General features: G+C 31.7%; 1 protein-coding gene across 1 annotated transcript; it reads right to left on the bottom strand.

The window, feature by feature from the left end:
- Positions 1–221: 221 nt before the first annotated feature.
- Positions 222–27508, bottom strand: LOC143046326 (uncharacterized). Its single transcript, XM_076219431.1, has 12 exons — positions 27267–27508; positions 21612–21791; positions 10804–10944; positions 10131–10269; positions 9479–9681; positions 8347–8485; positions 7615–7632; positions 6605–6821; positions 5685–5824; positions 4955–5107; positions 3230–3402; positions 222–2554 (listed from the first exon to the last, which is right to left on the bottom strand). The coding sequence occupies exons 1-12, from the start codon at positions 27336–27338 to the stop codon at positions 2333–2335; spliced, it is 1797 nt and encodes a 598-aa protein (XP_076075546.1). The 5' UTR covers positions 27339–27508; the 3' UTR covers positions 222–2332.

Below are 27508 nucleotides of genomic sequence, written 5' to 3'. Positions count from 1 at the left end.
TGAAAATGGCGGCCGGAAAACCGTTGATATTTTGAAAAGTTACATCATACGTAAATCTTGAAGGTCATTCATTAGGAAAGGTTAATCAATACACCAGCTGTTTATTAGACAATTGCTACCGTATTTTTTTCATTAAAACATTTGGAGAAATATAATATACATAAACATATCATCAACGTCGCCCCCTTGTCAAAAACGTAATAATAAATCTATAAGAATAATTGATTTATGAGAATACAATTTATTAACTATTTCCACAAATCTGGACGCAGATTGTCGATTTTTCGTTATTAGTTTGTCTCAATGAAATACATTTCTAGCTGAGCTGAAGAATTTTTAAAACCAACAACACTTACAATATCAAGAATGAAATAGCAATTTTACCTGCAACATATTTATAAGAAACAGAAATAAAGGGACAAAACTCAATTAAGGTTAAATAGTATTATAAAATGTTTTACCTACTTTTATTCAAGCGTTCATAATGATTCGTTCTTTGAAACGCACATCTTGCTTACAAACTTTCAATCATGTTATCTATCTCTAAGTATGTTAATAATTCTTACTTATACCCTTTTCAGTTTTTTGCATTGCAACGTAGTTATAAGAACGAGCAAGGTTCTGGATAACCAGATAAAGCTTTTATTGTTTAAATCAATTGATGGCTTCTTAGGAATAACGAGAAAGCAACAACAACGACACACATAACGGGACGACATGAATAGGACATCATAAAGTTTCCAACAATATCGGTTATCAGACAACATATCATGGTCTAAAAATATTGTAAACAAATTATGCATATATACCACCAAAGATGTGCAATTCAAATAAAAAAATACATCAAAACATGAATGATAAAATTTCATGAATAACCTCTATACAATGCTTGCTTTCATTATGTGATCATAAATGGTACCCATTAGATACACGGTCTTGGTAAGAGTTATTCGAGGTTCAAATTTGAAGTTGGTAAGAAAACACGAAGGCGTTTTAACGGCAACAGAAATTAATAACTAACCAATAAATTGACTTGACTAACAAAAATATCTACCCTTTGCAGCTGGGTTGCTTATCGAATAGTTGTTGATCACTTGTACGTGTTTTGTAACAAAAATAATCATTTTTAAAAATATTACAATCACCTGTTTCTTTTAAATCTAACAGTTTAATAGTGTTGATATCGAATTAATAGGTAGTACTAAATGATGTTTTTAAGATTATTTCAAATATAAAGATTTGCTTACACGTTCTGCACATGAAATTATGATTTGTAAGGCAACGTTGTAGAAAATTACTTGTTAACGGTGACTTGCAAAAATTAAAATGACAAAAATAATGAAATCAAAGGAAAATTGTAATCGGAAAGACCCTTTTCAAATGACAAATTCAAATTCCCAAACACATCACACGACGTATTCCTGACTTGGTAACGTATCCTTGGAGTTCAGTATTTTTGTTACTTTTTACAAGTCATTTTATAAGTCAGAAAATTTGAAATTTTATTTTACTCATGGTACAAAGAAAGTTATGTTTGAACACTCAAAATAATTCGGGGATTTTTTTTTGTGAATTTAAAATAGTCTTAATTTTCCATTTTACATAACCACAGTGAACTTGCTATGTAATCATATATGTATAAGAATCAATATTAAACATTTATGGTGTGATCTCGATCAGATATGTTTCCTGGTTGTCTTGATGATGATAAAGTGTTTTAATTTTATTCACAAAATTTAAATATTTAATATTTTATATTATGTGACAAGGGTCAAAATATAAGGAATTGAGAAATAATTTGACAAAAATTGATGAGATATTGTTGTTTTTATCTTTATGATCTTAAATGTAAATATATAAAAAGATAGAAGATCAATCAAACATTTATTTTTTTGATTAAAGTTAAACAAAATCTGATGTATTATCAAAAACTATATTAATAACTAATATTGAAAACAAGAAAAAACAGAAACTAACAAACTTGAGTCAATATACCACACAACTGAAAGAAAATGTCAATTAAAATGTAGATGATCCTTGATGTCTACTGATCAAAGTATAGGTAAATTTGTTTCCCCTGTTATATCAGACACAGGAGAAATAAAATATAAGCATGTGAAAAAAGAATTAAAGTCGGCATCTATTTCAACAAATGAAAACATCAAAGCAATATAAATTATGTTAATCTTTGGTATAACGGTTTTTAACAGTGATGGAAGTAGACATGAAATATAACCCGTATTGACGTTACATAATTTGTTGTTAAAGTAAATATATTTCAAATAGGCAATAAATAATACAAACTATAAACAAACTAAACCTGAAGTCATAATCAGAAAATTGAAGGCATAGTTCTGTTACGATTCAGCCACATGTATGAGACGTTAGTGTCCGAGTGATCACGAATAGTCATTGTTATCCAGTCGATATAATGATGTATCTTTGTGTAGATACCTGGATACTGAGAATTACCACAGTCATATCCAAATGATACAATACCAACTTGTACCCATTGGTCTCCCGACCTACAGACTAACGGTCCTCCTGAATCCCCCTTAAAAAAAGAACAATTTTAATTGATATTTCTAACATACATTATCAGTACATTAAAAATCAAAAATATGTTTACATATGAATATATGACCGTTATAATTAATGGTATTAGGTAGAGTAATAAACAACCCAAAAGAAGACGTGCTTATTGATATACAACAGGTAAGATGTATGCCTAACATGAGACACTTAATTATTTATTTGCTAACATATTGTTATTGTTTACTATTGAGTTCATGGTTAAAAAGAGGGTATTTTTCTATCTTTTGTTTAAATTAGAAAAGGTAATGAATTCATCAAAAAAATATAAGTGCATCTCAAATCTAAACATTACATGTAAAACATCAAACACATGTTGTGTTAAACCATCCTAGCCACAGCATTTTCTGGACGCAATATAGCCTTTTTGTGCTAATCAATCAATCATAGCCTTGACAGTTGTGTTTCTCTTAAATTGAAATTGGTGAAGTAAGGTCTTTTTAAAACGTTTAGGAATGTTTGGTCCTCAATGCTCTTCAACTTCGTACTCTATTTGGCCTTATAAACTTTTTTTGATTCGAGCGTCACTGATGAGTCTTTTATAGACGAAACGCACGTATGGCGTATATATAAAATTTTAATCCTGGTATCTATTATGAGTTTATTTATTGTATTGTTAACATTTATCATTTCTCACCCAACATGAATCGTTTCCGTCGCCGTCTGCAGTGGCACAAATGACAGATGATTCTATAGAGACTGCAGACTTGGCCATGTGACCATCAGGAAGTGAATTGTATCTACGATGACATTCGTCAGGTGGTAAAATTGGAATTCTTGCGTGTAGTGGGAGCTTAACACCTTTGCCAACTGAAATATATAAATTGTTTGTGTTTAAATGTGTCCGATAAATATGTAGTCTGAAAACTAAAACCTGTATCGGACCTCATGGAAATGTGTTAAATTTGACTGTTTGCTACTCAATGCTCTTCAACTTCGTACTTTATTTGGCCTTTTTAACTTTTTAGATTTGAGTCACTGATTAGTCTTTTGTAGACGAAATGTGCATCTGGCACAGATACAATATATCAATCCTGATATCTATAATGAGTGTATTGAATGTTTTGTTTTGTTTTATATCATTATTGTTTCTCTTGTTTTATTGGAACTGATGCATAATATCTACGTATCTCAACTTTTAAAGGACTAAAATAACAGGTGCCACTGGCAATGTTTTCAGTGTTTGATTGAGTTCGTGTTGCTCCGACTGTCGTTTTTCTTCTGTGTTGCGTAAATTTGTTCGCTTGTACTTTTGTACTTTTTCCAAATGGAATTACATCTTTAAGGAGTGATTTACAAATTTTACACAGTTTAAAAGAAATTGAATTTTTAAACCTGGATACTTTGCTACCGTTTTTTTCAAAAGTTAATGCCGTTATTTTTTTCTTTAAATTTTCTAATGCATAAATAATCGTTTTAGAATATTTCAAATCGTTTACTTTAATGCATGTACACGTAACGCGAATTTAACTAAGGCCATAGGTAACATAAGTGTTATTTGTATTGAAAAATTTCTTACGTGCATGTATGATTTACGATAATTAATAATTATAAGTATCTAATTAAGACAAATAAAACGAATATAATGTGAAGTTTTGTATATCTAAGATATACATTTGTCCACTTTTAGCTGAGTTCTAATTATTGTCCGAAAACGTATGTTTGGGATATTCACATAATGTTGTCAATCTAACGGAACTATATATAACAAACAGTCATTTAAGAGAAAGAATATTGTTTTATGTGCTTGAAGTTGTTATTCTATTTTTATGAGAAAAAAATATAATTAATCACTCAGTTTATTTATATGATTTTAGTTTAAAGCAACCATTTGTACAGTATTTATTTGTTTTACAGTTTGATTAAGAAGAAATACCGAATCAAGCATATGGCAGTTGTCATCTAATATATCTTTTCTAAGTATATTGCATTGTTGTTTGTTTTTGTTGCACTTCACTTTTTTTGTTGTTTCGTTGTTTTCCTCTTATAGGTGATGTGTTTTCCTCGGTTTTGGTCTGTCGCCCGGGTTTGTTATCTCGCAGTCGATTTCTGACTTTTGAACAGCGGTATACTACTGTTGCCTTTATCTAAGTAAACTATAATACCAGGGTTATCCAATCATTTTCTTCGGAAAATACATGAACAAAGACAAGAAATTGACAGTTGTTTTACCATTCATTCCGTTGGTTGGTATCGTTGTTTGCTTTGCTCAGTTCTTTTTAACGATTTCCCCTTTTGGGATTTAATTTGAACTTTGGTATTTTAGTTATTACATTATTTTTAATACAATTCCATAAATCAAATAATTCAATGTCGAACTAATATATATATACTTATGCAGAATACAGAAATGTTTTCTTACCCACAGTATTTTGTCCCCATCCTGCTGCTACACAAGGTGTCCCTGGTGGAAAGGAATCATATGCGTCTAAGCACACAATGTTTACATAGTCAGTCATTATAGCAGGGGATTTTAATTTCAGCAAAGCAATATCTTGTAAGATTGGTTTGTCCACTAAAATAAAATATAGATAACATACCTTTTTAATTCTTTTTTAATGAAGAAGGTACATAGTAGTTTTAATATTGATTCAATGATGATAAAAACATACAAGTGAGATTCTGTATTCTTGGAATCCGGAGTTGTGGCTATTACTTTGACTATCTGTTTATATACCAAGATTTTATGATTGCTATTATCATAATGTTTGAAGTTTACATCGCTCTATATCGTACATTTGACGATCTCTATCTTTTTGTCTTCTTTCTAGTGTTCTGTTTTGTCGGTCATTTCGTCGTGTTTCTTTTTGTCCATGCGTTTTTTACTTCGACATAGGCGTTTTCATTGTCATTTATGTACAATGTAAATAAAGGCAACAGTAGTATACCGCTGTTCGAAATTCGTAAATTGATTGAAAAAAAAAACAAATCTGGGTTACAAACTTAACTGAGGGAAACACATCAAATATAAGGGGAGAAATGTAAAACACACAGAAACGAACTATAATATAACAATGGCCATTATCCTGACTTACTGACACTTTTTTTTAATTACTTTTATTGTGTAATCCATTAAAAAGATGTGCACTTACCGTCGATGCTAAATGTGTTATGTTTGATGATGTAATCAATCTGTATGATCTGTTCTGTCCCGTCATATCCGGTCTGACTGTGTTCTCCAACAACCACCTGCCAGTTTAGAGGACTGGAAGAACCTGGTGCTACACGTTCACTGACAAAAATTAATTGTAAGTATATAATATTATACAGTGATTATATTGATAATGGAATAAATGATTAAATGTTTGTTCCCTTTTAGAGACGTAAGATAACAAATTCATTATACTAAACTTTAGAATATAAACTAACCTCTCTTATGACACACCTTTAAGAAGGAAAAAAAATATTCATGTATAAACAAAGATTGAATTTATGTTCAGGTTTAGATTTTAATATCTTTGTCTCAAAATTCATTAAGAATTTGAGATATGCGTGAAGTTATTAGTGTCGTATAATTTTATACTTAAAGTAGTGGCAAAAGAATGTTTTAAATAACTACGAAATAAACTATAGCTCGAAAATATATACAGTAGACCCCAGATTTAATGAACCTTTTTTTTTGTCCAATATAGTTCTCATAATTACAGTGTTCTCTTTTTTTATTGTTTTCTTTTCCTTTCACATTTCAAAGTATATATCCGATGGAATGCAAAGAAGAGTGTTGACATATTTTTTTAGTGTTTTATTTTTACCTGGAAAGGAGTGATTATGCCAAGTGCAAAAAGGTAATATTTATAATGTTCAAAATCTCTTTAAGTGGGAATGTGTTTGGCTTAATTTGACAAATGATTCAGTAAAATGTTTTTGATATATATTGGGGCGTGTACAGAAAGTTGGACACACAACAGATTTTACAGCAACAATAAAGTTATTTTTTTTCAAACATGACAAAACATCGCTTGTTTTTTTTTCGTCAATGACAGTGCACCAAAAGCAATAATAAATTACCTACTCAAAACAGTGTGCTGCTGACAGGACCCATTCTGGGTGAATCAGAGAGGCCCCACAAAGGTGTGGATATCCAGACTTGTTTGAAAAGGAATGAAATCCCATGAAATGTAGCGACACCAGCCATGGCCACTCACCCGGTACAGAATGGATTCCTCCAATCACACGTTTCTGTCGAATATCATGGTGATAGCGAGATGTTCCACATCTGTCTAGTGGTTCTATTGTAAAAAGTAAAATCAAAATTAAGTAAAAATGATGACAATGATACGTTGAGCCTCTAGCGCTATGAAATAATAAAATATTACTTTCATCAACAATAACCGGCTGTTTATAAAGAAAATGTGTCCGGTTTTCTAGTTGTTTAAGATGCACAAATAACATTTAAACTGAACATGAATATCAGAACCTGACAACAGATACCATAAAAAAAATGTCCATAGTTATTTTACATCATAATATTTTGCAAATTATAAACATGATACAAAAGTAAGTCTAAATTAATTTAATTTGATGAGCAAGTTCTCAATGGATTAATGATATTTAAACACCAGTACACGCACAACTGTTGCCTCTAATTAGAATGAAAATGAGGTGGAAATTTATATGTCCAGCTTAGCCATACGAAGATGTCTCTTTAACATTGGTTAAGTAGTCGAATGACGGACTTCCAAAAGCTAATCTTTCTAACCCTTTCCGACTGGGCAATGCTATGGGTATCTGTTTCCATGTACAGATTTGTTAAGTCCATCGACAAAGCTATGTCAGTATCATAATTTGATTAGCCAGGAAATTTTATTGTGAGGATTTTCTAATCACATCGATATCAATGCTAAAATTTTAGAGAAAGTCATCTGCATTTAAATATAAGTGAATTAACTAAATATCCATTTACTGCTTTATGATGCTCATAACACGATTTCAGATTCCCAACTGTGAAATTGTCATTTCTATGTAGTATCAAAATTCTAAAAAGAACTTGTTTAGAATCTAAGGTGTAAACTAACAACTTACCATCTCTGTTAAATATGCCTGAAAAAATACATGTTTTGTTACAAATGAAATAATAAATAAAGCAATTTAAAGATAAATTACAGTCTAGACATTTAGACTCCAATGGATTATTGTCTCATTGGCAATCCTATCATATCACCTTAGGTTTACATCTTTCGCACGTATTGTACCTTACGTAGATTGTTTAAGTGAATAAATAAACTCATCATAGATATCAGGATAGAAATTTTAAATTTACGCCAGGTGCAGGTTTCGTCTACAAAAAAACTCATCAGTAACACTCTAATCAAAAAATGTTAAAAAGCCCAAATAAAGAACGATGTTGAATGTAAGTGTTGAGATCACCCCCTTTTTTTGGTGGGGTTCGTGTTCTGAGTCTTTAGTGTTCTATGTTGTGTCATGTGTACTATTATTTGTCTGTTTGTCTTTTTCATTTTAGCTATGGCGTTGTCAGTTTATTTTCGATTTGTGAGTTTGACTGTCTGGTATTTTTTGCCCAAATTGTACAGTTTTGGAATAGTAATTTAAATTTGTGTTTACTTTGTGATAACATAATTGATGGCTAATTTTGTTTCCTTCAATAAGACTAACTGATAAAATTGAGAATGATCGAAACTGGAAATGTGTCAAAGTGACAACAACCTGGCATATAAGCAAAAGGCTCAATCCACCAATGGGTCTACCACACAATGAGAAAATCCTGAAATCTTTTAAAAACTTAATTAAACTTACGACATCCACTGAGGTAGACATGAAAACCCGTTGTATCAGAAGCATTTCTGTTCCCAGCACTGATTCGTAGACACATTGCTCTGATAGGATGTAAACTGAGATCTACCACAATCTCATGACCATAAAATGAATGGAATATCTAAAACAGCAAGGACATATTAAAGACGGAGATCTAACATAATCTGATGACCATAAAAGGAATGGAAAATCTAAAATAGCAAGCACATATTATACACACCCTACAGAAGGAGATCTACCACAATCTCATGACCATAAAATGAATAGAATATCTAAAACAGCAAGTACATATTATACTCAGACTATAGACGAAGATCTACCACAATCTCATGACCATAAAATGAATGAAATGTCTAAACCAGAAAACACATAATATACACAGACTATAGACGGAGATTTTCCTTAATCGCATGAGCATATGAAAGTGCATGGAATAACTTAAACTGGAAGTACATATTATACACAGACTATAGACGGAAATCTACTATGACGCATGAGCATATCAAAGTGAATGGAATATCTTAAACCAGAAGTATAATATGTATTACACAGGCTCTAGAGGAAGATAAACTTCACTTGTGATTCTAATATGAATGGAATATTCCAAACCGGAAGAACATGTATGTTTTGCACAGGCTGCAGACGGATATATACTACAATCTCATGATTCTTAAATTAATGAAATATCCATACCGGAATTACATATGTATATATGTCACTTGCAGGATGCAGACGGAGATTTATTACAATATCATGGCCATACAATGAATGGAATATCTAAAACCGGAAGTACATGTACCATATACAGGATGTAGACGGAGATGTACTACAGTATCATGATTATAAAATGAATGAAATATCTAAAACCGGAAGTACATATATTTTATACAGAGGCTATATACTACTATCACATGACCATGCAATGAATGGAATATCTAAAACTGGAAGTGTATTTGTATTTCAAAAAAGATTAAGACTTAGAACGACAACAGTCGGCTGGCCTGATATTTGAATGAAATATCTAAATCCGGAAGTACACTGACTCTTAGACCCATTTGTCCGACACGATGAAATAGTAGAAAATATAGACTACAAAATAAAAATAGCAGCTTACTTTGGGTCTGCCATTTTCTGCGATAAGTTTATAATCTGTACATGTTCTGCTGTATGATATGATGTATCCATGATCATTTACAACTCCCGGAAGTATAGATAACGCCATGACGATCTGTTCTGATTGGAACTTGGTCTCAAATTCACCCGTCCTACGATTTATATACCACAATGGATGTAGCGGTTCAGCACATTTTCTGGCGACTATTAAAAATAAAACATATATTTTTATTATTTCATTATATACACTTCAGTAAAATAAAGAAATGCGACTAAAACTTTAATGTCAATAAAGTTTTCAGTACGTTTTAATTATTTCAGACTGTCATTCATCCCTTTATTTATACTTGTGCTCTTTCCCCTTTGAAATCCTGTATTTGCAAACGAGAATTTCAAAAGAATAAGTATATTGAATTCTAAAAGGCTTAAAGTGTTGAAAAAACGTAATGATTATTTTTTTCTACAGAAAATAAAATGGGCACATCAAAATTTTATAGATAAACTGCAAAAAGAAATAACTTTATGGCAAGACGTTTGAGAATTAATTATGATTTTTAAGACTCTAAAAAATTGTATTTCATTAACATTGATAAAATTTTCCAAAAAGGGAAAAAATTCTCAAACGGCTTGCCTTGTCTATAACACAAACTCACCACACCCATAGACCTCCATTTGCATAGCTGTTGTATCGCCATGACGAGTGACCGGTATTATTCGTATACATTTGGCAGTAAACACGCGGTCAAAAAATATAACTGACAGCGAATTTCCATCAACATTTCCAGGGAATATCTGAAATGTGTATCACAATATTGAATATAAGTTTATTTGTGAAGTAAATCTTGCAGACTATTATGTTTGAATAAATGGCACATAACTGTAATATAATAGGTGTGTTAGGAAACGGGGCATTGTAACGAAGTATCTCCAAATATACGAATTGAAATGTAAAGCAGAAATTTTTTTTAAGCATAATTCGTTATATTTGAAATTGAAGAACATCTAGTAGATGAGACATGGTTGTCCTCTGTTTCCTATTATATAAGAACATGATAGAGTTTAGCATAGGAATACTAGATACAACCTATATAACAATATACGTCATGCAATACGGGTTTCAATCATGCAATTTTAATAAAAACAAATCGTGTTCATTATTAAAATAAGGAGACAATGGAACAACTGTCTACTAAAGTTTAAATGAAGTGAATGTAAGCATTGTATTTTTTGAAAGTTGCATACGAAAAAAATTGATTAAAAAAACGTATCCAGTTAAATATTATTTGTAGTACTTAAATGTCTGCCCTTCTGTATAAAAATACTTACCATATACTGATCATCACTAAAGGGAATAAATATATCACAATCTAAACTGTAAGTTACGTAAAGGGAGGTAACCCAAAGGGAATGTTTCAAATCTCCTTGAATTGACAATCCTGAGACAAGTATTGGTTCCAACATACGAACCTATAATATAAAGATTGTTTACAAATTACAATATTCTTGATTAAATAATCCTGATATAAGTATGGGTTATTCAAATGATGTCACATGATTATTTCACATCTTTTTCGTAATTAGTTATTTCATAATCATAATAAAGTTTGTTTCATATACATTATCATTTCACATATTCCTATACAATTATATTCCTAAGTTCGTTTGATTTTAAATTCCATTTGACATGACCTGTTATGACCTGAAGTGCGTTTAAAACTTGTCCAAAAATGTATATATGTTACAGGGAATTTGTGAAATCAGGGATTTTGTTAAATCACTGAACTGCTAAGTGATTTTATATAATCCCTGATTTTGACTAGTGATTTTACAAAATCCCTGAAATAATTAAGATCTTTTTTACAGATTCACTGATTAAATTTAGGGAATTTGCAATGTATTTATAAAGGTTACTCGGGAACACGTGTATTTGTTTATTTTTAGCACGTGTGTTTAAATCAAAATATGTTTATGTTTAATTTGATTGGACAATCAGTAAGTTATTACCGGTTTAAGTTATATCAATCATGATAACTTCATTCTAGAATTTTAGCGCTAAAATTATAATAAGAAAGTCTAGAATTGTCATTCGAGGTTCGCCTATCCGACAGTAAAGGTTCGTTTCCCACCCACCCACCCCTTTTTTAAGACTTCATAGGAATGTAAATAGTATGTTTTGTGGAAAATAGTTGATAAGATACATGTATGTATCACTGTAAAGATTTTTTTCTTCAACTTATACAACATTTTTCTATTGTAGATTGTGTTTATATGTGATGGCAGCGGTCGATGACAGCAAATTGGACATTTGTTTATTGTTTATAATAAAATAAGCTTTCTGTGCTGTCGGGGCGAGCTGATAACCAAATAACGGTGTTGAGTTTTACTTTATAAATGCTTTATGTTCGTTTGAAGTATTGAATAAGAACATAAAAATAAATTCATTCATTTTTATTTAGAATTTCTGTGAAAAAAAGCCTACAACAGTAACACTCGTCGGAAGGGGACGATAAATGGCTGACCCGTGTTAAGAGAGAGCCATATCTCTTGAACGTTAAAGACACCCTTGTAGATTTCGAAAAAGAGTAGGCTAATGCCGCTACAAGGCAGCACTCGCACCCGCAAAGTGGAAAGGGATTAATATAAGTCGCAAAACTTGTTTCCCAATCCACTATAAATAAATATGTTTAAACTAAACTCAATAAGTTTGCGGTTAATCTAGCCTTTCTTTTAATATTAAGTGAGCAGTTTTCATGCACTATACAACTGACATACTGTAGAACAATGGCTCAGGCACAGATGGCTTTAAACTAAGAGCAAACATACACACAAAAATTTACTTCTTATAATTGAGGTAAAATTAAAGTAAAACATATGAAATCGCGGGAAATTTGATGAAATTTTGGAACATGTTGTCAATGAATCGCAGAAAGAAGAAAAAAAAAAGCTCTTATCACTACCTTGTTTGAAAGAAAATAAGTTTATTATAGTTTTTCTGTAATTACTGTAAAACATAAAACCAATTATATCATTTTTTTAAATCAAATATAAAAACGGAACATTAGGTTAATTGCTGTCATAAGAGAAGAACAACCATGTTTATGAGATCTCAACCCTCCCCCTATACCTCTAGCCAATGTAGAAAAGTAAACGCATAACAATACGCACATTTAAAATTCAGTTCAAGAGAAGTCAGAGTCTGATGTCAGAAGATGTAACCAAAGAAAATAAACAAAATGACAATAATACATAAATAACAACAGACAACTAGCAGTTAACTGACATGCCAGCTCCAGACTTCAATTAAACTGATTGAAAGATTATGATTTCATCATATGAATATCAGGCACAATCCTTCCCGTTAGGGGTTTAGTATCATACCATCATAACATATATGAGAAGAACATAACCCGTGTCATGCCAATAACTGGTTTTTGAATAAATGTGTTTAGTTCCGATGCAAAGACCCTACAAGTGAATCAATATTAACGCCAAAATATGCAATCTTTAATGACCTGACAACAGTATCGTAACTATATCCCTTCTTAAAAAGTCTATTTAAAGGTTTTGTTAGTTTCTGAGGTGAATACTATCTGTTTTGTATAACCCATTTTTATAAATAGGTTATAACCAAGCAAAAATAAAAAAAAAAATATTTGTGGCTTTTTATTGCCTTTTAATCATTAAAACACTAGTTCTAGCTCATTGTGTTTATTAAACAAATATATTTCAAAATCATTAGTGATCATTAGTCTACATGTATTTTCATATTAAGAAAAACACATTTCCAATAGCTAGTTGAACTTAATTATAATCAGGGATTTTGCAAAATCCCTAGCTCTATTTTCAGTGATTTTGTAAAATCCCTAACAATTTCAGGGATTTTACAAAACCATTGAAACTGTTAGTGATTTTACAAAATCACTGATTAGTCCAGTGATTTTACAAAATCCATGATTTTACACATTCCCTGTAACATATACACGAGTCATTTTTCATGCTTTCACCCCCGGAAAGTTATGTTTATGATACTAACTGTTTACTATATTCTCGGTTAATTAGCCGATGATTGTAAGGTCTTTTATATCCAGAAAAAAAATGCTCTGTACCATATCTTCTGATTTAGCAGTTGTACAGCAATTTCATATTATGTAATTTCGAGTCGAAGATAGATATTTGGGAGACAACCATTGCTTGTAATAAACTGGAATCAGCTTGTATTACGCTACACTTAATGAACAACGTGTAGTAAGTAGTCAGCCGCCAACCAGCATATGCTTGTAACATAATGGTATATATATAATGAAATGTAGCAAACAGATTTTTAAATGAGCAAATTAAATTGGAAACGTGCAGAAAAATCTAATTGTATTTTCGTTTTCTTACTTGTTTATGCATGATTTATATAAATGCAAGAGAAAAGAACCTGAAGGTTTGGTATTAATTGTCGTTATTTACATAATCTGTATTAAAATACTTTAACGTATACATGTAATGTACTTCACATTAAGTTTAACCACATCACCCGCAAGAAATGACCCTGCAACATTAGCCCCGGTAAATAACGGATTTTTTGCCTAATAAATCACACATGGTACATGTAACATCATGTTTGTTCAGTAAGTTGAAGGATTTCCTTTTAACTTTTAACGGTTACGAAGCCTTGAATAATCAAAAGAACAAATTTCAAAAACCATTATATGAGGGTCTGGATGGGGTTTCCGGAAACCATTATATGAGGGTCTGGATGGGGTTTCCGGAAACCATTATATGAGGGTCTGAATGGGGATTTCGGAATAGAGTAAAATTAGCAAAAGTGCAGTATAATGGGCAAAAAGTATAAAGAATGGGAAAGATAGGACAGAAAATAAAGAGCAGAGAATAATGGGCAAAAAGTATAAAGAATGGGAAAGATAGGACAGAAAATAAAGAGCAGAGAATAATGGGCAAAAAGTATAAAGAATGGGAAAGACAGGACAGAAAATAAAGAGCAGAGAATAATGGGCAAAAAGTATAAAGAATGGGAAAGATAGGACAGAAAATAAAGACCAGAGAATAATGGGCAAAAAGTATAAAGAATGGGAAAGATAGGACAGAAAATAAAGAGCAGAGAATAATGGGCAAAAAGTATAAAGAATGGAAAAGATAGGACAGAAAATAAAGAGCAGAGAATAATGGGCAAAAAGTATAAAGAATGGGAAAGATAGGACAGAAAATAAAGAGCAGAGAATAATGGGCAAAAAGTATAAAGAATGGGAAAAATGGACAGAAAATAAAGAGCAGAGAATAATGGGCAAAAAGTATAAAGAATGGGAAAGATAGGACAGAAAATAAAGACCAGAGAATAATGGGCAAAAAGTATAAAGAATGGGAAAGATAGGACAGAAAATAAAGACCAGAGAATAATGGGCAAAAAGTATAAAGAATGGGAAAGATAGGACAGAAAATAAAGACCAGAGAATAATGGGTAAAAAGTATAAAGAATGGGAAAGATAGGACAGAAAATGAAGACCAGAGAATAATGGGTAAAAAGTATAAAGAATGGGAAAGATAGGACAGAAAATAAAGACCAGAGAATAATGGGCAAAAAGTATAAAGAATGGGAAAGACAGGACAGAAAATAAAGTGCAGAGAATAATGGGCAAAAAGTATAAAGAATGGGAAAGATAGGACAGAAAATAAAGACCAGAGAATAATGGGCAAAAAGTATAAAGAATGGGAAAGATAGGACAGAAAATAAAGAGCAGAGAATAATGGGCAAAAAGTATAAAGAATAGGAAAGATAGGACAGAAAATAAAGACCAGAGAATAATGGGCAAAAAGTATAAAGAATGGGAAAGATAGGACAGAAAATAAAGAGCAGAGAATAATGGGCAAAAAGTATAAAGAATGGGAAAGATAGGACAGAAAATAAAGTGCAGAGAATAATGGGCAAAAAGTATAAAGAATGGAAAAGATAGGACAGAAAATAAAGAGCAGAGAATAATGGGCAAAAAGTATAAAGAATGGGAAAGATAGGACAGAAAATAAAGAGCAGAGAATAATGGGCAAAAAGTATAAAGAATGGGAAAGATAGGACAGAAAATAAAGTGCAGAGAATAATGGGCAAAAAGTATAAAGAATGGAAAAGATAGGACAGAAAATAAAGAGCAGAGAATAATGGGCAAAAAGTATAAAGAATGGGAAAGATAGGACAGAAAATAAAGTGCAGAGAATAATGGGCAAAAAGTATAAAGAATGGAAAAGATAGGACAGAAAATAAAGAGCAGAGAATAATGGGCAAAAAGTATAAAGAATGGGAAAGATAGGACAGAAAATAAAGACCAGAGAATAATGGGCAAAAAGTATAAAGAATGGGAAAGATAGGACAGAAAATAAAGTGCAGAGAATAATGGGTAAAAAGTATAAAGAATGGGAAAGATAGGACAGAAAATAAAGTGCAGAGAATAATGGGTAAAAAGTATAAAGAATGGGAAAGATAGGACAGAAAATAAAGAGCAGAGAATAATGGGCAAAAAGTATAAAGAATTGGAAAGATAGGACAGAAAATAAAGACCAGAGGATAATGGGCAAAAAGTATAAAGAATGGGAAAGATAGGACAGAAAATAAAGAGCAGAGAATAATGGGCAAAAATTATAAAAATGGGAAAGATAGGACAGAAAATAAAGAGCAGAGAATAATGGGCAAAAAGTATAAAGAATGGGAAAAATTGGACAGAAAATAAAGAGCAGAGAATAATGGGCAAAAAGTATAAAGAATGGAAAAGATAGGACAGAAAATAAAGAGCAGAGAATAATGGGCAAAAAGTATAAAGAATGGGAAAGATAGGACAGAAAATAAAGAGCAGAGAATAATGGGCAAAAAGTATAAAGAATGGAAAAGATAGGACAGAAAATAAAGAGCAGAGAATAATGGGCAAAAAGTATAAAGAATGGGAAAGATAGGACAGAAAATAAAGAGCAGAGAATAATGGGCAAAAAGTATAAAGAATGGGAAAGATAGGACAGAAAATAAAGAGCAGTGAATAATGGGCAAAAAGTATAAAGAATGGAAAAGATAGGACAGAAAATAAAGAGCAGAGGATAATGGGCAAAAAGTATAAAGAATTGGAAAGATAGGACAGAAAATAAAGACCAGAGAATAATGGGTAAAAAGTATAAAGAATGGGAAAGATAGGACAGAAAATAAAGACCAGAGAATAATGGGTAAAAAGTATAAAGAATGGGAAAGATAGGACAGAAAATAAAGACCAGAGAATAATGGGCAAAAAGTATAAAGAATGGGAAAGACAGGACAGAAAATAAAGTGCAGAGAATAATAGGCAAAAAGTATAAAGAATGGGAAAGATAGGACAGAAAATAAAGAGCAGAGAATAATGGGCAAAAAGTATAAAGAATGGGAAAGATAGGACAGAAAATAAAGACCAGAGAATAATGGGCAAAAAGTATAAAGAATGGGAAAGATAGGACAGAAAATAAAGAGCAGAGAATAATGGGCAAAAAGTATAAAGAATGGAAAAGATAGGACAGAAAATAAAGAGCAGAGAATAATTGGCAAAAAGTATAAAGAATTGGAAAGATAGGACAGAAAATAAAGAGCAGAGGATAATGGGCAAAAAGTATAAAGAATGGGAAAGATAGGACAGAAAATAAAGAGCAGTGAATAATGGGCAAAAAGTATAAAGAATTGGAAAGATAGGACAGAAAATAAAGAGCAGAGAATAATGGGCAAAAAGTATAAAGAATGGAAAAGATAGGACAGAAAATAAAGAGCAGAGAATAATGGGCAAAAAGTATAAAGAATTGGAAAGATAGGACAGAAAATAAAGAGCAGAGGATAATGGGCAAAAAGTATAAAGAATGGGAAAGATAGGACAGAAAATAAAGAGCAGAGAATAATGGGCAAAAAGTATAAAGAATTGGAAAGATAGGACAGAAAATAAAGAGCAGAGGATAATGGGCAAAAAGTATAAAGAATGGGAAAGATAGGACAGAAAATAAAGAGCAGAGAATAATGGGCAAAAAGTATAAAGAATTGGAAAGATAGGACAGAAAATAAAGAGCAGAGGATAATGGGCAAAAAGTATAAAAAATGGGAAAGATAGGACAGAAAATAAAGAGCAGAGAATAATGGGCAAAAAGTATAAAGAATGGGAAAGATAGGACAGAAAATAAAGAGCAGAGAATAATGGGCAAAAAGTATAAAGAATGGGAAAGATAGGACAGAAAATAAAGTGCAGAGAATAATGGGCAAAAAGTATAAAGAATGGGAAAGACAGGACAGAAAATAAAGAGCAGAGAATAATGGGCAAAAAGTATAAAGAATGGGAAAGATAGGACAGAAAATAAAGTGCAGAGAATAATGGGCAAAAAGTATAAAGAATGGGAAAGACAGGACAGAAAATAAAGAGCAGAGAATAATGGGCAAAAAGTATAAAGAATGGGAAAGATAGGACAGAAAATAAAGAGCAGAGAATAATGGGCAAAAAGTATAAAGAATGGGAAAGATAGGACAGAAAATAAAGACCAGAGAATAATGGGCAAAAAGTATAAAGAATGGGAAAGATAGGACAGAAAATAAAGTGCAGAGAATAATGGGCAAAAAGTATAAAGAATGGGAAAGATAGGACAGAAAATAAAGAGCAGAGAATAATGGGCAAAAAGTATAAAGAATGGGAAAAATTGGACAGAAAATAAAGAGCAGAGAATAATGGGCAAAAAGTATAAAGAATGGAAAAGATAGGACAGAAAATAAAGAGCAGAGAATAATGGGCAAAAAGTATAAAGAATTGGAAAGATAGGACAGAAAATAAAGAGCAGAGGATAATGGGCAAAAAGTATAAAGAATGGGAAAGATAGGACAGAAAATAAAGAGCAGAGAATAATGGGCAAAAAGTATAAAGAATGGAAAAGATAGGACAGAAAATAAAGTGCAGAGAATAATGGGTAAAAAGTATAAAGAATGGGAAAGATAGGACAGAAAATAAAGACCAGAGAATAATGGGCAAAAAGTATAAAGAATGGGAAAGATAGGACAGAAAATAAAGAGCAGAGAATAATGGGCAAAAAGTATAAAGAACGGGAAAGATAGGACAGAAAATAAAGAGCAGAGAATAAAGGGCAAAAAGTATAAAGAATGGGAAAGATAGGACAGAAAATAAAGACCAGAGAATAATGGGCAAAAGTATAAAGAATGGGAAAGACAGGACAGAAAATAAAGAGCAGAGAATAATGGGCAAAAAGTATAAAGAATGGGAAAGATAGGACAGAAAATAAAGGGCAGAGAATAATGGGCAAAAAGTATAAAGAATGGGAAAGATAGGACAGAAAATAAAGAGCAGAGGATAATGGGCAAAAAGTATAAAGAATGGGAAAGATAGGACAGAAAATAAAGACCAGAGAATAATGGGCAAAAAGTATAAAGAATGGGAAAGATAGGACAGAAAATAAAGAGCAGAGAATAATGAAGTGCTGAAATATAAAGAATAGAGAATAAATGGCAACAACTGTGAAGATAAAATTCCAACAGCAAAAAGTAAAGAATATATAAATGAAGAAACCGCTATCCAGACCCTATTACATCAGTCCAAGTGTTACGTTTCTTTTTTCCTAGAGCATGTGCATGACATTCGATCATTTTGTCGATCCTTCGGTCGTTATCCGAACTAAACTCAGTTAAAAGGGGTAGGCGGTAAGTATAAAAAAAAGTCATCTATATCGTCAGTTATGGAATTTCTAAATGGGTTTTTGAGTTTGTAAAATTTGGTATGCAAGGTAGCTTCTCTTCTATTTATTTGCAAAATTATTTCAACTCGATACGATTTGAAGTTTTACAATAAAAACAAATGGATCAATATAAACCAATTTAATATAATTAAATTGAAAATTTCGACTTTCATGTCGATGGCAAATTTATTGAAAATATACGAAAAATGCATGCAGAACAAAGTACATACATCTGTATTCAGTGCAAAGACAATTTATGAATTTCAAGACAGCCATGTGACGAGCGTGTATTTTTTTTTTGTATACATTTTACATCTTTATATAAGATAATGTGCTTTTACACGTGATCTCTTTCAATATAGAATATCCTACAGCAGAATATATGATTTCGGTGGTTATTTGTTCGCTAGACTTTAAAAAAAACGTGACAAAAAATCCTGTAAATGTTTAGTCCTTAATATTTTTCTGGGTCGCTTCAGATTTAAATTAATCAAATAACTTTGAATAGCCCATTCGCATGATACATGTATACATAAATATATATAGGTACAGACAAAACTAGAACAACTGCAGTTATCGAACTTTATGATAAGGGTAACATTTTTGGTAGGATACAGAGGTGTATTTAAGGGGCATGGGGAGTCTGCCCCCTTTCGTGGGGAAAATTTGGTTGATCATTTAGGGAACTACTGGAGCGGGTCCCTCTTATTAAATTTAGTTTCCCCCTTAATAAAATGTTCATGGTCCGCTGAGATACACATATATATAGAAGTTACAATGAAGTCTTGAAGTTTGATTCTTTTTTCCCATTCTTTTGAAATATAAAGATTTAACAGCAGTACAATGAGGAATGGATCCATGGTTAGGAAAAGGAGAAGTTATTTTAAAAAATGATAGAAATTTTAAAACTAGGCAAATATTTATTTTTAACGATTTGGTTTGCCCCCCCCCCCCCCCCCAAAAAAAAAAAAAAAAACAAGTAAGATGATCCTTTTTTTATTTCTATTTTTGAAGCGCGTTATGAAAGTATTTGAATACTTTATTTTGATATCGTTAATTTTTTTTTATCAAGTCACACAAAGTTGTTTTCCATGTATAATCCTAACAAAATATGACAATTTTGCACAACCTGTAGCATGAAAAAAGGCTCAGTGACTTTTTTGCTTTAATAATTATTTTTTGCTATATATACAGTAGTGCCTTTGCTTCGACATTCTGGGGCAGTGGCGGATCCAGCCATTTTAAAAAGGGGGGTTCCCAACACAGAGTAAAAGGGGGGGGGTTCCTACTATATGCTCCCATTCAAATGCATTGATCGGCCAAAAAAAGGGGGGGTTCCAACCCCGGACCACCCCCCCCCCCCCTGGATCCGCCACTGCGGGGTGTATAAATGAGTACATTTGCAGTGCGTTAATTACTCTTATAATATTTGTTTATAAAAAGCTAAGCCTTCTATTATCTAAGAAACGCATGAATCTAAAGTTATTATGGTATTTCGCTCATAAAATATTAGAAAATTGAAAAACGAGCATTCTAACGTTCTTATTTTGGCTAGCGTCTTCAAGTGTGTAATTTCATTTTTTTTTAAAGTATGATTCACACTGATTTGACAAAGTATAAACATAATCTTCGGTTTTTAATTGAGATCTATCTAATCAACCTTAAAAGGGAAAATTTCATACAAATTTAATGAAAACGATACAGGTTATATAAATGTTATTTAGTAATTTCTTTGTTTAAAACAAATGACAATTTCCACCTGTATGACGTATTTTGATTCATAAAAACTATAACATATAGTTGTCAGTAAGGTGATAAACAGATGATGGCCCATTAATAGACAAATGTGATGGTTTATAGTTCAAGTCAAGCATCGTATATAGGTAAAAAAAGTTTGTCCTTAGATTAATACAAGCAAGGTCTTTGAGTAATCAATCCTGTTAACTTGTGCACAAAAGTATATTAATACACAACTGTTTCTTCCCTCATATAAATAGTTGAACCTGCATTTATATTTGGTTACATAATGTAATACACGTGTACATAATATTATATTCAATCCTTAACTGAAAATTTCATTTCTTTTTTCCCCATTGAAATGTGAGAGTGTCAACCTACTTCGATAGTACTACTGATTGCAACCTTGAAATTGTGGGGTCTTAATGTTATGCTTTGTTGTAAATTTGTGGCAAGCCTTTGTCCGATATTTTTTTTTCTCAGGATTTGAACTGTTAGCGTTTTTGTTTTTGTTTTTTTAACTAAGCTAAAGAGATATTTCTTTTACAACCTGGTGGCATCGTTAATGGTAGCGGTCCCAATTCTACTGGTCTTAGTTTCGTATATTTTTCTCTCTCCCTAGTCCAGCGGATTCTTGCCTTACTTTTAATTACGATCGTAGCTTATATATTTACCTGTACAAATGTGGCGCTACCTAGTCCTGTGGCATACCAGGATGTGGGACTATGTAGTCTGGTGTTGGTGGCATTACCTTCGGTGGCACTGACAACATATCTTACTAAGTGGCGCTTTGATAAATATGTTAACCCTAGAGGTTTCTGGCAGGATGTATCTTCGTTCTGTTTTTGAAAACGCTGTAAGATTAACAAATGTAATTAATAGTGAAAATTAATATTACATAGATAAATTAAATTCTTTAAAGGAAAGGCGAATGATACTAATGGGACATTGCTTGTTAGTCCCCGAGGGTATCACCAGCCCAGTAGCCATGGGATATTGATTGTTAGTCCCCGAGGGTATCACCAGCCCAGTAGCCAATGGGACATTGATTGTTAGTCCCCGAGGGTATCACCAGCCTAGTAGCCATGGGACATTGATTGTTAGTCCCCGAGGGTATCACCAGCCCAGTAGCCAGTACTCCGGTACTGACATGAAAATCCGGATTTTTTTGTGTTATTAAATTTGCTGTTACAAAATTTTAAAAATTATTATAAATTCAGATGTATCTCCCTCATGCAAAGCTCTGATTCCTTTCACGGATTTGGCCATACTTTTTGGAACTTTTGAATTATAGCTCTTCATCTTTTATATAAGCTTTAGATTTTACATATTTTGGTCACGAGCATCACTGAAGAGACATGTATTGTCGAAATGCGCATCTGGTGCAGAAAAATTGGTATCGTTAATGTTATTAAACTCATGAGTCAGAAAGAACCAGACAACGTTATGGTTATCATTCCTTTAAAGTAAAACAAAACTTAGAAGTTAACAATTATCATACGTCCATTCAGAATAAGTTAGATTAGCATGGATGAATTAAATTCTTTAAAAGATAGGCAAAAAATGTCAAAGGACATTCAAACTCGTGAGTCGGAAATAAACGGACAATGCATTCCTTCAATTTCAGTTAAAAGTAGAACAAATCTTTGAGACTATATCATATATGACCGTACGTCCTTTCAGATAATTTAGAACATAAGTGAGTCATGGATTATTTGCATTCATAGACTGATGTATAACGTTTAGGTTAACGTTTTAGAGTTCACTTATAATTCATAAGAATTTATGGTAAACTTTTACATATTTCAGTGAAGTCAGTTGTAAATTCGACAACGTAAAACCGTTGTACCAAATAAAAGCGATGTATATATTTTCTATCAGTAAATACACATTTTGTATATTCCACTACAAGCAGTAATGGTAACAAGGCCTTAAGATAACATATAAAAGCTGTAAACATGAGATTTGGTCGCACTTTAATAGGATTTTGCGTATTACATTGTTAATAGGTATCTGGCAATGAACTGCTACACAACTGTAAAAATGGTACTTGGCACTGTAGAAATGTTCGTGTTTATAATGTAACTTTTTTTAACCGTAATACCCTAAAAAAAAATCTAAATATAGATTCATAAAAGATCTGTGAAACTTTCCATCTGAAATTTACATGAACCTTAAAAAAAGGTATGTTTCAATATTTTGTTTAAATTTGAAAATTTAAATGTAATTCATTTGACCAAGCTTATATTCAAAATACACATAAATTTGATGTGAAAAAAATATCATTTGATTTTCACGTTCAAATCACGTGAGTTTTACATGAGATTTGCGTGAAACTCACATGAACTGATTTCACGTAAGTTTCACGCGAGATTTACCTGAAGCTGTTATGTTTAAAGCATTGTGAACAAGAAAAGCACCAATAAGTTGTTTTTATCCTTGAATCAGCTATAAACTATTGTACGACTGTCATGCAGGTTCACAAATAAATCTTTGCACCTGTGACCACGCTTATATGTTGATCAAGCGGTAGTGTAGAGGAGATGTAATATGTTTGCCATTGAGACAACTATCCAACAAAGGTACAATAAGGTTGACGTAAGCCAATATAAGCGAACCATACGGCCTTCAACAATGAAATAGATCGGCTATAAATGACCCCGACATGAAAAAGGTAAACAATCCAATGGGAAAAACTAAATGTTTAATATAATTATAACAAAACAATAAAAAAAAAAATATGACAGACAACGACAGTCATTGAACTACAGACTCCTGACTTGAGACATATAGAATTTGGCGAGGTAAAACATGTTTGAAGGTGCAAACCCTCCCACTAACCTGGGACAGTGTTGTAACAGTATGTAAAAATCTAAAAAATCAATATTTATACCAATGATAACAATATTCAAGAATCTACTTACAATGCTGAATCGGTATCTTCTTAGAATAATGTTATTAAAGGATTGATAAGTTTACCTGGATCGTATTTAAATTTCCAGATTCGGTAAACAACATCACCATAAAAATAAGGATATGCTATAGTATTCCGTTAGAAATATAGTCAAACTTGCAAACCAAATATTTGTATCTATGGAAGAACAAGTAAAAGTTTCAATTAATTTGTGGTCACGTTCGAATTTTTTGGAAAAAAAATAGAGACAAAGATTTGGATGTAAACAACCTAACGACGTCAAAAGTGTAAATTGCATGATAAAACTATATATGTACATAGCCAGAAGTACAAGTGTATTTGTGCTAGCTACGCAATAGGAGGAATGCTCGGCGAAGCTCACTTTTTGTCCTTTTCCTGAAGATTATACGAACATATTTCATATTTTCCGTGTACATATATTGTATGTGGCTATAGCACATAAAACGTTGTGATATAATTTAGAACCTTGTAAAAAGGTTTTGTTTTTGCACTGTAAACCTTTTTACCTATATGCAATAATTCAAATACTTTTTGTCTCTTTAGTAAAAGTTGTTGATCTTGAAGGGTGATTTCTTTTGAATTTTATATGTTCAAGAAAACAATACATAAGATCTATCTTATTTCTTTCAAGATTTTAGCTTTCCGTTTTTTTCAGAGAAATGAATAGTTTGCGCAAATATCGAATCTTGAAAATATATCGTTACCACAGGGGATAGATCCTCTTCACAAACCAAGTATAACAACCAAGCCCCATCCTCTGCTTGGTTGGGAGGTGGCTGGACTGTTATACTTGGCAGACTTTAAATTCCTTTCCTTCTTCAACTCACATTAATCTGAATAGTTTTAAATGTTAAGACAAAATCAATTCCAATGACCCTTGAACTATAAGAGGTTGTACCAGCAGTAACGATCATATATTTTTTTATAAAACGGTTATCTTATTCCATGCACCTAAACAATACAAAAACACAAAATGTGCAATGCATGTGTAATCATATTGTCAAAAATGAAAAGTAAAATAAAATTAATTATACGGGATAAATATTATTATTCTATCATTATCATTTTGAGCAATTTTCATTATAATTAAAAAGAACATTAGCAAACAAAACTAACGAGAATATTAAAAGACAGTCGGAAACCCGATTGAAATAGAACAAAAGAATCGAAGCTCTTTGTTAGAGAAGGCGATAAATGTGTATTGTAATGTTTACGATAGTGACAAAACATTTAAAAGTTAATAGAAACAAACAAAATTACAAATTTCTTCTCAATTACGAAGTGTTTTATTTTAAAAACACCATTTGCCTAAGTTTTCAATTTATCTAGTACATAGTTAAGCAGAACAATTAGATATCAAGTCGACAACATGGGTATCTTTCAAGTTGGATGTAGTAAATGCATAACCGCCGATTTAAAAAAAAAATTACAACGGACCGAAAACATATCAATCTATTAGTTCAGTAATTGTCTGCCCTTCCATTATGTGACTCAAGAAAAAGATCCCAAAAAAATGGGTAACAATAGTATCGAAAAGAGAAAATCGAGTGCACCGTTCTATGTTAGGGCGTGTTTGAGTTGAATATTTTGTCTTGATATCGTACAAAGCAAGAATATGTCATACATCGTCTCGCTTCAAATTCTATCATTTTTATATATATCAAAGCTACAGGTTGACTTTATAACATAAAAAATCACAGTACTAAAAGATGAAATATATAGGTCAAGTGAAATACCTATCTAATGAATCACAAAAACAGAGTAGGTGTGCTCGAATAGCTATTTTTTTACTGAAAGTACTTGACGACAGTCTTTCAAGTTGGATGATGAAAATGCATATCTTCGAAAAATTATAATTTTTTGTGTGTGATAACTAGGGTTTATAGTCTTCAATCACTAAAAAAAATCTGGTCTGCCCTTCCACGAAATATTAAATTAGAATTTTTTTAAATGTTTATGAATTTTCGAAAATTCCACCTGACAACCGATCAGACAATAGTTTTAAGTTGAATCAATGCAGACAAGATCATTAACTGATGCTCATTGGCTAGTTGATACATTTGTCTTTTGAAATACAACTGACATATAAGGATCGTAATGGTACAATGCGGATAAATTTATCGGTTTCTGTTTCTGTACTGTACAATGGCTTCCATTTCTACGATTGTGTAAATGAACTGGCGTAATAGGGAGATAATTTGGACGAAGTAGAATCCTTACTGAAGAGCAAACCACAGAACAAAAGGGTTTATAAGTATGAAGCAAACGAAACAAACGAAAAAAAATAAGATGGCTTACTATGAGTTGCTTTTTCGTTCGATTTGTAAAAATAATCGCAATAATCAAACCGTTTGTTTTTCGTTTGAATAAGTTTACATTTTGCCATGCGGGGGACTTCTACGTGTGGGTTTTGTTTGTTTTTGAAGGTCGTTTGGTGACCTACCGTTATTCGCGTTTACATTCTCCGCATTTGAAATTTGGTGGATAATGTTGTCATCGAAATCAAGCAACATCTCCTTAGTTTATGATAAAATAAGGTATCCAATTAAAAGATTTCACGTTAGGGTTAATTTCAGAGATTTGTGAAATCGCGCTCGTCTTGAGAAACAACCTCCTTCTCTTTTCCCTAAATTTTCTATATCCTATAATTTAATCGATTTTCCAAATTTGTTTGCTTTTTTTTCTTACTTTTAGCTGTAATTGCATATACATACGTTTGTATTGTCTCTCTCTTGTTCGTTAAATTAACATTACAGAAACATTGTGTTTGCTATAAATGGCACAGTATAAAGATGATTATAAAATAAACACATCCAATCTCCAAAATGCAATAAAAATCATGATCTGAATATATACTTTAATGTCGTCATGACTAGTGTAGATCATATTTGAATATAAAAATACATTTGATATTGGAATGTGATTAATATATCAATCTTTACAAATAATGTCAAGTCAATCTAAGAATTTCATATTAACTGTAACTGAAACGCCGAGTCAAAACTTCAAAAGCGTTAAAAATTTATATTATTTATATTTTCAAATGCAAAACTACTAAGTTACAGTTGAGGTATAATATCTTTTTGAAAATGGAAATGTGGGATTAAGGGGGTTGCATATTAAAAGAGGGTCCAGCTTATTTTGGCCATTTTTACGTAAATTGAAAAAAGCGTAAAAACGAAGTCCAACCCCCCTTTTTCCTGGATGATAGATATTGCGTTATAGGTAAGGTTTTAGGGAATAATCATTTTACATGTAACTATAATATTTTTATAAATGAGATATTAGTAAATGATGTTAAGTTATGTAATATCTGTCCTGACAGAATGGTTGGAGGGCATGATAAACAAATAATTATAATATGGCCTGTTTATGGACAAATTAATATTCTTACCTTAGAGAAAGGATATGAATGTATCCGTACACAGATCTGTAGTAAAATAAAGGCCTGGAAGATTAGTCCCATGATCAGAGGCCACTAGAGTCGACTTCCTCCATATCTGATATGGAGGTTATTTAGGAACATAACATCCAAATCTCTTTTTTTAGTGTTCTGGCCTGGTCTTTAATTGATAATACATGGAAAATAATGGATTACGGGGAAGTTAACAACGGTTAATGTTGTTGTCCCGCGGC

The sequence above is a fragment of the Mytilus galloprovincialis genome, chromosome 9 (assembly GCF_965363235.1).
Source record: "Mytilus galloprovincialis chromosome 9, xbMytGall1.hap1.1, whole genome shotgun sequence".
Lineage (NCBI taxonomy): Eukaryota > Metazoa > Mollusca > Bivalvia > Mytilida > Mytilidae > Mytilus > Mytilus galloprovincialis.
This window is presented reverse-complemented; position numbering and strand designations above follow the sequence as displayed.

Bases quoted from the DNA above. Each gene is read 5' to 3' on its own strand.
- LOC143046326 (XM_076219431.1), bottom strand. From the start codon at position 27,338: ATGGGACTAATCTTCCAGGCCTTTATTTTACTACAGATCTGTGTACGG. The intron at 21,792-27,266 runs GTAAGAATATTA...TTAATCTTACAG, and splicing joins ATTCATATCCTTTCTCTAAG to CGTTTTCAAAAACAGAACGA. The intron at 10,945-21,611 runs GTAAATATATAA...TTTATATTATAG, and splicing joins GTAGCGCCACATTTGTACAG to GTTCGTATGTTGGAACCAAT.